Below are 13,365 nucleotides of genomic sequence, written 5' to 3' on the forward strand. Positions count from 1 at the left end.
TTTGTTTCACACCAATGTTTATGAGAATTTTTTTACCGTAAGAATGGAACATCCCCAGATAATAATTTTTCCTTGAAATTAAGTACTGGTTTATGTCGAATCTGTGTATTTATATTTTCTATCCCCTTACCAAAGTAAATTAAATAAGACTCAAGATACTCTTCAGGAAATAATTATTTGAAAATAATATAAAGTAGAACTACACTTAAGTCCTTCCTTCTTTTCTCAGTAAAATGAACAAAAACATCAATGTACAAGCAAAAGTGACCCCAGATACTTAACGACTGATATGGCCCCCTCTCCAAATGCATCTGACTAAATTAATTAAAGGGCTTCCCAAAATGCAAAAGATGCAGGTTTGATCTCTGGGTCAGGAAGATCCTCTGGGGTAGGAAATGGCAACTGACTACAGTATTCTTGCCTGGAAAAATCCCATGGACAGAGGAGCTTGGTGGGCTACAGTCCAGGTGGTTGCAAAGAGTTGGACATGACTGAGCGATTGAGCACACATACAAATTAATGAAAAGGGAAAGAGACTCACAGGTTATGGGTCTAAAATTAAATCAGCTTCACTTTCTTGAGAACTTACTACTATCTGTCACAGGCATTTTTACAGTAGGCTTTATCTATCTGAAATGGTATTAAAATGCCAGAGAACAAACTTAGGAGCTCAGGCTGTTGCAGTAGTCATCTATAAATACCACCTGATAATTCTGAAAAGAAAGAGTATGAAAGAGTAGAAAGAGAATGCATCCAGAGTACAGACTTCTGAGTTTCTAGAAGCAGGTGTGACCTTATCTTGAGTAAGTCATTATGGCCTCTAAACCTCACTTTCTAATACATTTCATATAAAATTAGATAAATTCAAAGGTCCCTTTCAATCAAAACTCTATTGAGAACAGGACCCCAAATCCTTAGATAAGACTATGAATAGAGGAATAGTGGGATAATTATCTTTATTCTGGCAACATTTAAGAGGCAACAGCAAACTGCAGTCCACAAATGATTTGTCCATATCTTTTACAGACGGCCTTCACCATAATATAGGAAAGTTTTATGACTTGGGCTTGAATCTTGAACCAGAAAACTTGAGTTTTGTGTTAGTCTCTTCATCTAAATACCAAGGACATAGTCTTATTTTGAGGAAGAAATAAAATGATGGATGTAAAACAATCTACCACAAAGACTGGCTGGCTCATTATAACCATTAAATAAATGGGATGTATCCATGTCTGTCTCTCTCTCCCCACCTGTCCTCCCTAACAGTCAAATACAAAGTTTTATTGGTTCTTATTTTCCTTGACCTCCATAGCATTTGTCTATTTCTTTGAACACTGCCCTTTTGGGCTTTTTGTTGCTTCTCTGTACCTTTCTGAACATACTATCATTATCTTCTTTTAAGGCATGTTTTGGTCCTTCTACCAAGTATGGAAATTCAGATGTCTTTTCTTACTACACCTTTCCTTAGCTTATTCACACTTCCTTGTAATAATTTATGATTTCCAGGCAGAAGCTTTCCAAATCTGTACCCCTAGATGAATCACTTCTTACATATCTTCTGATACCTAGCATGCCTTTTCATTGAGTTTCCAGTATTACCACATATTTTGTATTTCTGGCAATACAACAATATTGCCCCTTGTAATTCAGACTCAAGATCTCAGAACATTTCTTAATTTTTTCTCTCTTTCACTCAACTTCCTCGAGGTAATGTCTTTCCATCTTTTTTTTTTTTCAATCTTACTTTCATCAGGATCTCATAATGTCATTTCTCCATCCTTACAATCACTTTCTAATCAGGTTCTGTTTCCTCTCTTCCTTCAATCTGTTCTTAGACCACCAGATAGCCTAAGTAGTCACTTCTACATCCTCTACTGAGAAAACGTAAACAGCTTCTAATATATTGAAAGAAAGAAGACATAAACTCTTTATCCTGGCTTTAAAGAATGCTTCATACTCTGACTTCAATGTGCTAGTCTTATCTCTATGTATAACTTCTTTACCAGATGAACCTGTCTATAGTCTCTCAAGCAAGTCATATGTTCCTGCAGATCTATGTATTTTTGCTAAATACATTTTTTCCTCTCAAAGTGCTTTCCTCTGCTAATCTAACAGACAAGACACTATCTTTCCAATGACTACTTTGGCCTCAGGTCACTCATTCTTTTAAACTCATATAAATTAATTATATACTGCCCTGTAATAGTCAACTCTTAGGATCAGGTATGTATATCTATATAGACATCTTTATCTAAAGAACTTGTTTCATGTACTTTGAAAAAATATATATATTATGTTCACTCTTCCAAACTACAGAAAAACTTCTTGGAGGGATCATGCAGTATGGATTTGTGTCCTCCATAGCATACAATATATTGTTATATCAGTTGTTTGCACAATCAATATTTGTAAATGGCTGGGGAAGACTGTACTTCGGAGATTTTGCATGAGTATTAAAGGCACAATTCTGGTTGAGATGAAGATAGGGGCGGTAACATTTTTTCATGAAGCAGTTTTACAGTTCCTTAAAGTTCTCCAAAATTATCTTAGGATTCCCTTCCCCGCCCAACACACCACACGCCCCCACATCACTCTATTTTTTAAAATGAAAACATCTCAGTTTATACTTAAGACTCAATCAACCCCATTTCCATGGCCATTATATTATTTCTGAAATTTACCAGATGGTCTATTTAGATTTGCTGGTCTAAGTCACTTTCTAAATAGTGGTTTTATTATCCTTTATGCCAACTTGTAGCTCATAAAAACAAAACCTATGTATCTATCTCTACCATGTTCCAGGTTCCAATAAACCAAGTGATGATATAACAGAAGGTTTCTGATTCCAAGCCTATTCAATTTCAATTTTAAATGAATCCCAGATCATAGTATAGTTCCTCTGAAACTCAGAAGAGGTGCTCTGCTTCATTATACCTCTGCCTGATTAGAGTCTCAGATAGAAAAGAAATGAATTACTAAGGTGATTGTGGGTGAACTCACAAACTGTACCACCATTCTGTGTGTGTAAAATTCAAAGACATTAGATTTTGTTTAAATGTAAGAAATTAGGGTATTAAAAGAGGTTGTGGTATTAAAAGTTTCCAGAGAGTCACTATATAGACAAATTTGGGAATTAAAATATCCACTATTGGAATCAAAGCTGATTAATGAGTAAGCATGTGGGATGGCTATTTTAACCCAAGTTCTCAAGTTAGCCAACTCCTACTTCCTGTGTTCTAAACTGCTGAAAGTATTTGTTTTTCAAACAAAGCAAATGTGCTGATAATCTTCAAGTTTACTTTTGGCCAGTAGCTTAAAATCTGCTAAAAAGTTTCCCTGGTGGCTCAGATGGTAAAGCATTTGCCTACAATGTGGGAGACCCAGGTTCAATCCCTGGATCAGGAAGATCTCCTGGAGAAGGAAATGGCAACCCACTCCAGTATTCTTGCCTGGAAAATCCCATGGATGGAGGAGCCTAGTAGGCTACAGTCCATGGGGTCACAAAGAGTTGGACACAACTGAGCGACTTCACTTCACTTTAAAATCTGCTAGCCTACTCTGGGAGACAGATTTACCACCAAAATCCACTCTTCCCTTCTTCCAATCACAATGTTTAGCTTCTCCTGCAGTTAGGCGTGGCCATATGACTAAGTTTTGCCAGTCAGCTGGGGGCAGAAGTAATGTGAGCAAGTTCTGGGTCACTTAGTTAAAAGGAAACTGGTGGGCCTCTACTTTCTTCCTTCCCACGAGCTAGAAGGCAGATGCTGTGGTGACCCAAATTTAACCAAGCACGTAAGGGCAAGCCCTGAAGGGCAGGGGTGTAACAATGTGGCAGGAACCTCACTCCCTGAATGGCAGTGCAGAGCAAAGCTGCTCTAAGATCCTGGGCCCCTCACCTTTAGGCTTTTATGTATGACAGGGAAAAAAATCGACCTAAACATCCAAATTTCTTTGTTTTAAAAGCTTAGCATTTACCCTAATTCACCTACCACACATTTTATTAGACAATATAAAAGTGGAAAAAGTTTGGGTTTTGCCTCCTTTATAGTTCCTTCTTATCATATGGCAGAGGTGCTTCACTCCTATCAACTTAAAAGAAACAACACAAAGAAGGCCAATAACAAGGAAGATATAAAAAAAAAAACCAAAAACAATCAGAAATTGGTGAACATACATGAGTGTGCCAGATGTTAGTGTACAACAGAAGCCCTAGCTCTTTTATCATTTATATTTTTTAAGCCACAACGTGTGTGGGATCTTAGTTCCCTAACCAGGTGTTGAACCCACATTCCCTGCATTGGAAGCAGAGTCTTAACCACTGGATTGCAAGGGAAGTCCCTCTGCTATTTCTCTATAAATATGTGATGAAAAAAGTAAACCAAGTGAGAGAAATCAAGTTAACATAACTCAAAACCATCTTTACTATGTAAAACTTGAGTGAATGCACCGAGGTCTTAATCGAGATTAACTACTCCACTGACTCCAATAGTGACACTAGCCCTTGGGTTTCTCTACTCACATCACATCACAGAAGTTGACAGTCACTCAAATGCTGGCCACCAGAATTTTCCCATTGGTTTGCTACCTTCTATTAGCCTTCTCCTAAACATTTGGGCCACATTTCAGAAATGGAATTTTCTATAAGTAAATGTTTTACTCTGATAAAACTTCAAGGTCTTAAAATACAAAATAAAAACAAATAAATGAAATAAAAACACTCTAGTCCAGATCTCTTCTTTTCCCACAAAACTCAGTTCAGCATACTAGAGAAACAAAGTTATAATCACCTTTTTCACTTAAACAACTAGATTTATTTAGATTATTAGCTTAAATATTTAATTCCTATAATTGAAGGTCAATAATTAAACAAAATTTGATGCTTGGTAGTGATGGCATTTACATTCAAACCCTTTTCTAAAAATGATCTTGCTTCACATTTTCTACAGAAAATTGGAAGCTGAGAGTGAGCTCCCCCTTGATTTCTGCTTAAAAAAAGGCTATCTGCATCTGTAGGCCCTACTGCTCTCATATTTAAAATGTAAAATGGAGAAATAACAGCAACTATCCCATAAAATTATTCTATGGACCACCTGAAATGATATATGGCATGTGGCTTAAAAAAGAGCTTGATACACAATAAGCACTCAATAGATGTGAGCTGTTATTGTTGGCTATATTAAGTAGTATTATTACCTAATTCCCCAAATGAAATAGGATAGCAACCACAAAACCATGGCATCCAGGGCTGACATGACAAATGATGGATGTAGGAACCTATGTGACTGTGAATCTTTTCCTTACCAACATTAATATTCCTTTAGTTGAAGGAGGGAGATGGATAGTGACAATTACTGAGTAAGAGCTAGTGTAAATGACAGGGCTAAAATTAAAAAAAGAAAGGAAGCAGTTGGCACTGAAGTGAATTTAGAAATAACTACTGATAAGTTTTAAAGTATTAGGTCACAAAAGAGTTATATTACTAGAGTTTACAAAATTTTGCAGACTTTCCATAGTAACATAAGTATATATTTTTTCTAGAAGATTAAATAAAACTAAGAGATTTTTTTTCAGTGTCCACTGGAAAAAAAAGGGTACTGTTTGGATCAGTACCTTCTGCCTAAAGCTTTGAGACCAAGGAAAGAAATAGCAAATTCTAAAAAACGAAAAGGTAAATCTAAAACAAAATTCCACTGCCTTCTCATGCAACAGAGGGCACTGTTAACTTAGGAAAACATTAATTGTTGGATGTTAATTACTACAATACATCAAGTATCCAGCATCACTGCTATGCAACACTAGGTTTAAAAGGTGCAGAATTCTCTCACTGAGCCACTTGCTAAGTGTTTACAGATGACCTAAGCACCGCAGTAGATGTGGTGTAAACAAAGGTGAATGAAGTATAATCCCTGCTTCCGGAAGTTCACAGCATTCTGGAGAAGATATATATGTAAACAAATAATTCAAGTACCACAAAATAAATATTTAAAAAATAGTGACACGAATGGGGTGCTCTGGGAGCGCTGAAAAGGATATGGCTCTCTGCCAGAAAAGACTCTATGAAAGAGGTAACACTTGAACTGGATCTTAAAGGTGGACAAAGAGTTTTCCAGAGTGAAGGAGAGACATTCTAAACACAGGGAACAAAACATGTGCAAAAAGTACAAAGGGATTAATACATTTGGAGCAATGTGACACATTTTAGGAGGCTGAGGCACTGGGCGCTTGAGGGGAGAAAATGAGGCAGGAGAGGGTGGTTGCAGGCTGGTTCCAACAAAGGTGTTCCACCAAAAAAGTGACAGAGTTTGGTTTCTTAGGAAAGCAAGTCTGGGGCTGCTCTGGAGGATTCACTTCAATAGAAGACAACTCAAATCTGAACCTGCTAACTCTGTTGAGCTATTATTTTCATCTTGCCTGAAAAAAATAGCGGTTTTAACCAGTGTCCCCAAACAGATGAACACAAATCAGTGTCAACTCCCTTCAACAAGATTTAGAGAATCAAAGTATATATCAAATATGTCATACTCATGAACAGCTATACTGAGCTCATAGAAAACTGTTAACAGGACTATAATAAAACAAATATTCAGCCCTGGAACAAAAGTAAAATACTTTCTAAAAGGACAAAATATACAATCCAAAATATCAGCTACAAAATAGTTTTATTTTTGCTTCTTCATACTTTTTTTGGTTCTTTAGAAATGTTCCACAATAAGCAAGTAATATATTTATAATCAGCAATAAATTTTAAAAGCATTCACTGTTCATTGCATGCAATTCATAAACAATCACCTTTATAAAAATTTTGAAGCTAAAATACTACCTTTTTGTCTCCTTGTTTTCGTCTTCTTAATCCTGGTCTATAATCATCTCCAAATCTCAGAAAGTAATAGTAAGAAACTAGCCTCTCAATAGGATCCCTTATGACATTAATGTAAATAGGCTTTTTCTTCACTCCAAATCTGAAATAGAATAAAATTTAAATGGTGAAGTCAACACTTTCATTCTGTTTGGGATGTCCTGAAATTATAAGTTTGAGGTATTAATTCTGTATGGAAAAAATATGAATCAATTTAAATAGAGTACATGGAGATTGGGAAATATTTCATGATTATTTATATTACAATAAAGTAATATTAAAATTACAACTGAAGATACAGGAGAGAGGGGAAAATTGAATGACAAATAATCTTAAATTTTACTAGCAAGAATTACATAAAACATTTCAATTTTATATAGCAATGATTTCTCATTTCTGGACCACCAAGCTAGGTAACTGTTATTTATGGACACAGCAGAAGTTCATACAAGTGTGACCATTTGAGCTTACCTTCTGTGGTGCTAATTTTAAAAACTAGATAGAAATGAAAGACATTAAGTCTTCAGCATTGTTCATTCCTTAGGGAATGAAGAGAGTTGAAGGAACACAGAAGGTGTTTACTTTAGTAATCCTTGTAGACCCTAGAATTGTCTAGCTGGTTCCTGTTCTCATATCCTCACTTATCTCAGCCTTGAACTTTAGTGTTACCCCAACTCTCCACTTTCCTTTATTCTTCATTTAACACAATTACCAAGTTCTTCTGATTTTTTCTTTTGTAGGTTTTCCACAGATTTGATCTGTCTTCATCACTTCCTTTCCTGTCATAACCACCCTCTTCGCAGGCCTCTTGCTTAGAGTGCTGTGATAATTGGTGGCTTTGTAATAATAATAGTTTTCTTGCATCCAATCTCTCTCCCTTTCAATTTACCTTCATGCCAATTCTCAACTGATATTTCCTAAAACATCATTGATTAGATCATTCTCCTTAGGAACCTGAGATACCACTGTTTATGTTGACATCAAACCCTAACTCCTTTGCTTGGTTGTTAATATCTGCTTGCCTTATGTTTTGGGTCCCACCTTATTGATCTAATTTTATTTTCAACTCTCCACAAATAAGAAATCATCTATTGGTTATAATTAGGTCCACCTCTTCTACCTCCCACCAATATATCATACTTACTCCCAGTTCTCAATACATGCCTTTGCTCATTGTCTTCCTTAACTAGAATGCCATTCGCATTTCCCTATTCTTTTTATTAATTCAATCATTCAAAAAAATACTTTTTTGTGTATCTAATACATGCCAGGAACTATTTTAATATTAGGAAAACAATAATGGGGGGAAAAAAAGACAAAATTCCTTGTCTTGCCAAAGTTAACATTCTACTTGGGAGAGACAGAATGTAAACTAATAAATAAGTAAATATCTTAATGGTAAAAATACTAAGGAGAGAAATGACACAGTGAAAGAGAACAGGGAGAAGGAGGGACAGTAAAATTTAAACTAGGGTTTTCCAGGGAGGCAGCACTATTATCACATTTTTTTTTATATTTGGCTTCCTACATAGCTAAGTCAGTAAGAATCTGCCTGCAATGCAGGAGACCCAGGTTCAATCCTGGTTCAATCCCTGGGCAGGAAGATCCTTTGGAGAAGGAAATGGTAACCCTCTCCAGTACTCTTGCCTGGAGACTCCCATGGACAGAGGAGCCTGGCAGGCTGCAGTCCATGGGGCTGCAAGAGTTGGACAAGACTAAACCACCACAGCGCTATTATTGTGTGATGAGAAGAGAGCCCCGTCAATATCTGGGAGAAAGTGCTCCAGGAAGACAAGACTTCAAGCAGGAAGGCCCTAAAACAGCTAACTGCTGGGCATTTTTGAGAATCAACAAGGGGGTCAAAATGGCTGAGGCAGCATCAGGAAGGGGTAATGACAGAGCATGAGAGAGGAGAGAAATGGGGGTGATGGTGGGGGAAGTGCAGATCACGTGGGCTTTGTAGGGCACTGTAAGCATCAGAAGGGAGCCTGAGTCAGCAGAGAAGTGTCACGATATGGAATCTAATGTACAGCATTGTGATTGTAATCAACAGTGTGTGTGTGCGTGCCCAGTCACTCAGTCATGGCCAGCTCTTTGGGACTCCATGGACTTATAACTTAAATTTCCCTTCTTACTAAAATTTAAAGGCACCCAAAAAGCACATAGCTAACCTAACCAGTTTCACATTTCCCACTTACTTTTGCCTGTTACAATAAATGTCTTACACACACACACAAACATTCTATAAATATTTTATACTAAATTCTTAACACAAATAAGTGAAAAGAGACCACAGAAGAAAAAAAGCAAGATGCCTAGATAGAACTTGCTTCTCTCAGCCTTTGAATAATTGAAAAGTAACTGAACATGACATTTCTAATTTACAAACAGGTTGTGTTCTGTGAGAAATGCTTTGTGTGTAAAAAGGGGTCAACTCTGTTGAATTCCAGTCCTTTATCTCACTATTAAGCCATGTGTCTAAGTCATTAAACTCTTTTGTACATATGGAAATACCGAAAACTACAGAGAACTTTAGAGCCTCTTGATGAAAGTGAAAGAGGAGAGTGAAAAGCTTGGTTTAAAACTCAACATTCAAAAAACGAAGATCATGGCATCTGGTCCCATCACTTCATGCAAATAGATGGGGAAACAATGGAAATAGTGACAGACTTTATTTTCTTGGGCTCCAAAATCACTGCAGATGGTGACTGCAGCCATGAAATTAAAAGCTGCTTGCTCCTTGGAAGAAAAGCTATGACCAACCTAGACAGCATATTAAAAAGCAGAGACATTACTTTGCCAACAAAGGTCTGTCTAGTCAAAGTTAACAGTTCTTCCAGTAGTCATGTATGAATGTGAGAGTTGGACTATAAAGAAAACTGAGCATTTAAGAATTGCTGCTTTTGAACTGTGGTGTTGGAGAAGACTCTTGAGAGTCCCTTGGACTGCAAGGAGATTAACCAGTCAATCCTAAAGGAAATCAGTCTCAAATATTCATTGGAAGGACAGATGCTGAAGCTGAAACTCCAATACTTTGGCCACTGGATGTGAAGAACTGACTCATCTGAAAAGACCCTGATGGTGGGAAAGATTGAAGGTGGGAAGAAAAGGGGATAACAGAGGATGAGATGCCATCCAACTTATGGATGGATGGCATCACTGACTTGATGGACATGAGTTTGAGCAAGCTCTGGGAGTTGGCGATGGACAGGGAAGCCTGGTACGCTGCAGTCCATGGGGCTGCAAAGAGCTGGACATAACTGAGTGACTGAACTGGACTGATCAGAGAACTTTTTGGTAAAATATTATTCTATTAAATTTGTGAGTTGGTTGATCAGAGCTTGGGGTGTATTTTTTCAATGAGCAACTCATAAACCTATAAAATCAACAACAATGCAGTAAAAATTTTCTCACAATTTCTAGAAGAGGAAACAGTATTGTTGCAAATATTATGGCATTGTCAAATTAGGTATCAGAGTAGAAGCTCCGTAAGGACAGAAGACTTTCTTTCTGGTTCATAGCTTTATCATTAATGTTTAGCATGATGTTAGACAGGTGTTGGATATTAGAATTAGGTTGAATGAACTGCTGTGAATTGGCTACTTACAAAGGCCTTTCTGTGGAACAGTGTACTCACTAGTGAGAAGAGGGTTGGAAGGCATTAGGGATAGATACATACCTGCTACCTTAACTGAGAGAGCCAAGAGTCTTGTAACAGGAAAGGGCAGGACAGTGGGGCAATGACTCCATTCTTAGACTGTGAGATTCCCTGGGCACCTCCTTTATCATCTCTATTATTAGCCACTGATCCGCCTGAACTATCCCCTTGGGAATTACCTCCTCCCAGATTATCTCCTACCAATGCCTCGTCTTTTCTCCTAGTCCCTGAAATGTGGAACACATGGTAATTTTAACCAAGTAGAAGTGAAAGAGGGATATGGCATTTGACAAAATTCTTCTTGCTATCTGGGAAATGACTTTCTGGGGCATGGCTTTAGGTGGCATTTATCTGTGTGAAACATAATTTTAATGAGATAATCTATGTAAACTTATTCTGAAAATGGATAAGAGTTATTATTTATAAGTCAGAGTATGGGCATGTAGACATGGAAGCAAAGAATTATAACTGAAAATTGCATCAAAAAACAGCACTGGACCATTCAGCTCAACTAGTTAGGAAACAAGCATCCTCTTAAATTTGTACATTTAAACCTCTGGCCAACCAGGAAGTTTTATACCAGTGGAAAAATACGTTCTGTAGTTGTAGACTCAGCTTTAACCCTGGCCAGTCATCTGAGTAACTCCTCAGGAGGGCTCAGATGGAAAAGTAGAAAACTCATCTTCACTCCAGGAAACTAAACTATTATTGACCCATTAGAATGCAATCTTTCTAGGAAGAGAAGAACATGTTTCGTAAGAATCTGTCATGTTAAATGATGATCAAAAGGGAAAAAATATAGTCTGAGCAGCAAGTTGGTAAGAAACCTTATTCTTGCTGTATTAGCATACATGGTATAACAATAAGGAAGACAAACCAGGCACATTTCTTTACACCCACACTCTAGATAGCCTGGACAGATGAATGAACATCAAGAATAGTTAAAAGAAGAAGTGCACACTCAGAACATTTGAAAGGAACGTTGACAACTAGAAGATGGTGAAGCTGAAGGAGGTTTGAAGAGTCTTCATGAAGTTATTACACTGAGATTTCTGCTTCACACTAGATTTAACATTTCAAGTTAAGTAGCAGTCTCACACAAGGGATGCTGATATACAGTTGATCTGTAGTAAGATGAATTCACAGATGTGGAAACTGTAAATAACAAGGGAGGACTGTACACATTTATTCTGGACCCTCTTATCCCTAAAGCATTTATAGAAACCTCCAAAATTTGATATAGTAAATTCCCATTGTCTTGTTTCAAAAATAGTGAATAACCTGTTGGTGTTTCTTGGTCCCACAATGATATGAAGATTGGTCCAATCTCCAATGATATGATATTGGTCCCACAATGATAATGATATGAAGAACAAAAGATTTTTAAAATAACTATTTCTTGAAATGTGCATTCATCTATTAAAATGGCACAATTTTTTTAAAATAGGAGGGGTGGTCTAACACTACCAAATGCTAGTGAGGATATACAGCAAAATAATAAAAGTCACTGGGAAAACTGCTTAGCAGTGTCTTACGATCTAGCAGTCTCACTTCTAGGTTTTACACAAGAGAAATGAAGACATTGTGTCCACACAAAACCTGTATGCAAATGTTTTGGCAACTTTACTCATAATCACCAAAAGCTGGAAAAACCCAAGTATCCAGAAACTGGTGGGTGGGCAGAAATTGTTCTGCCTCCATCCCTACTCCTCAGTAAGGAACTAACCACTGACACATGCACCCAACTGGATGAGTATCAAAAGCAGTACACTAAGAAGCCATTCAAAAAGACTTGGTGACTGACTAGATCCATGTGGCAAAGAAAAGGGTGATACAAGATGACTCTAAAGTTTCTTCTTTGGATGCTTTGATAAATAAAAATGGGTAAAGTTCTCAAATGACAATACTGGAGGCAAAGACGGAATCTTGAGCAATGCCTGATTTGGAGCTGGGAATAAGGAGGGTCAGCACAAACTCAAAAAGGAAGAAGAAAACACCAGTAAGCCATCAGGTAACTGAACAAAATTAGAGTTTTAAGGGACTGGCTAACATGGCTCTGTGTGAAGTATAACTGCTTCATACTACACTTCAATACTCACAACCACCCATAGAGTAGTTAATTATCCTCATTCCACAAACGGGAAACTGAAGATCTAAAGTCAGGTGTCTGAGACTGCTGAGCTGGGAAGGGCCTGAGGGAGATTTAACTGCAGATCTGACTACAGGGTCACAAAGAGTTGGACACAGCTGAAGTGACTTGGTGTGGCACAGCTGACCTGAGAGATTCCTTCTCAGCATCTACAGGATCGATGTCACAGAAAGAGCTAGTAATACAAGAGCAATAAAAAGGCAACTCTCATATATTACTTAGAATGATTAAAATAATTTTTAAAATGTTTCTACCGTGTTGTGACAGCTTTGCTAAAAGATGTAGAAAGTGATACAAACTTCAACTGGTTCAGCAGAGAAATACAAGGCAAAAGGGACAATCGCACAGAATCTATATATTATAAACTCTCGGACTAAAATACTAACACTTTATTACCCTCTAGTGAAGCATTTAATTATTTGTTTCTTATCCTGACATACCTGCTTCTTTACTGATTCATCTCAGTTGTTGTGAAAAAGACAACTGGGGTGATACAGTGAAACCAAACTGATGGTGATGACAGCCCATACTCATTCCTGGGGATGACCAACAAAGGTACATACCTCACACACCTCACATGGGCCTGAATAAAACTGAACGCTGTATTAAAAAATTTTTCCAAATATCTTTCTAAGACTGGATGATGATGTATGACCCTAGGTAGCTAGATTATTTAAAAAAAAAAAACAACAACAAAAAAAA

At 37.2% G+C, this 13,365-nt stretch overlaps 1 protein-coding gene across 4 annotated transcripts in view; it reads right to left on the reverse strand.

The window, feature by feature from the left end:
- Positions 1–13,365, reverse strand: part of HS2ST1 (heparan sulfate 2-O-sulfotransferase 1) — a 178,638-nt gene that overhangs the window by 12,536 nt on the left and 152,737 nt on the right. For all 4 annotated transcript variants that reach the window (XM_020877228.2, XM_020877229.2, XM_020877231.2 and 1 more), the window contains exon 4: positions 6,821–6,959. In XM_020877228.2, coding sequence (XP_020732887.1) covers positions 6,821–6,959 — 139 coding nt within the window. The remainder of the gene's footprint in view (positions 1–6,820; positions 6,960–13,365) is intronic.

This window comes from Odocoileus virginianus, chromosome 5, assembly GCF_023699985.2.
Source record: "Odocoileus virginianus isolate 20LAN1187 ecotype Illinois chromosome 5, Ovbor_1.2, whole genome shotgun sequence".
Classification (NCBI taxonomy): Eukaryota; Metazoa; Chordata; class Mammalia; order Artiodactyla; family Cervidae; genus Odocoileus; species Odocoileus virginianus.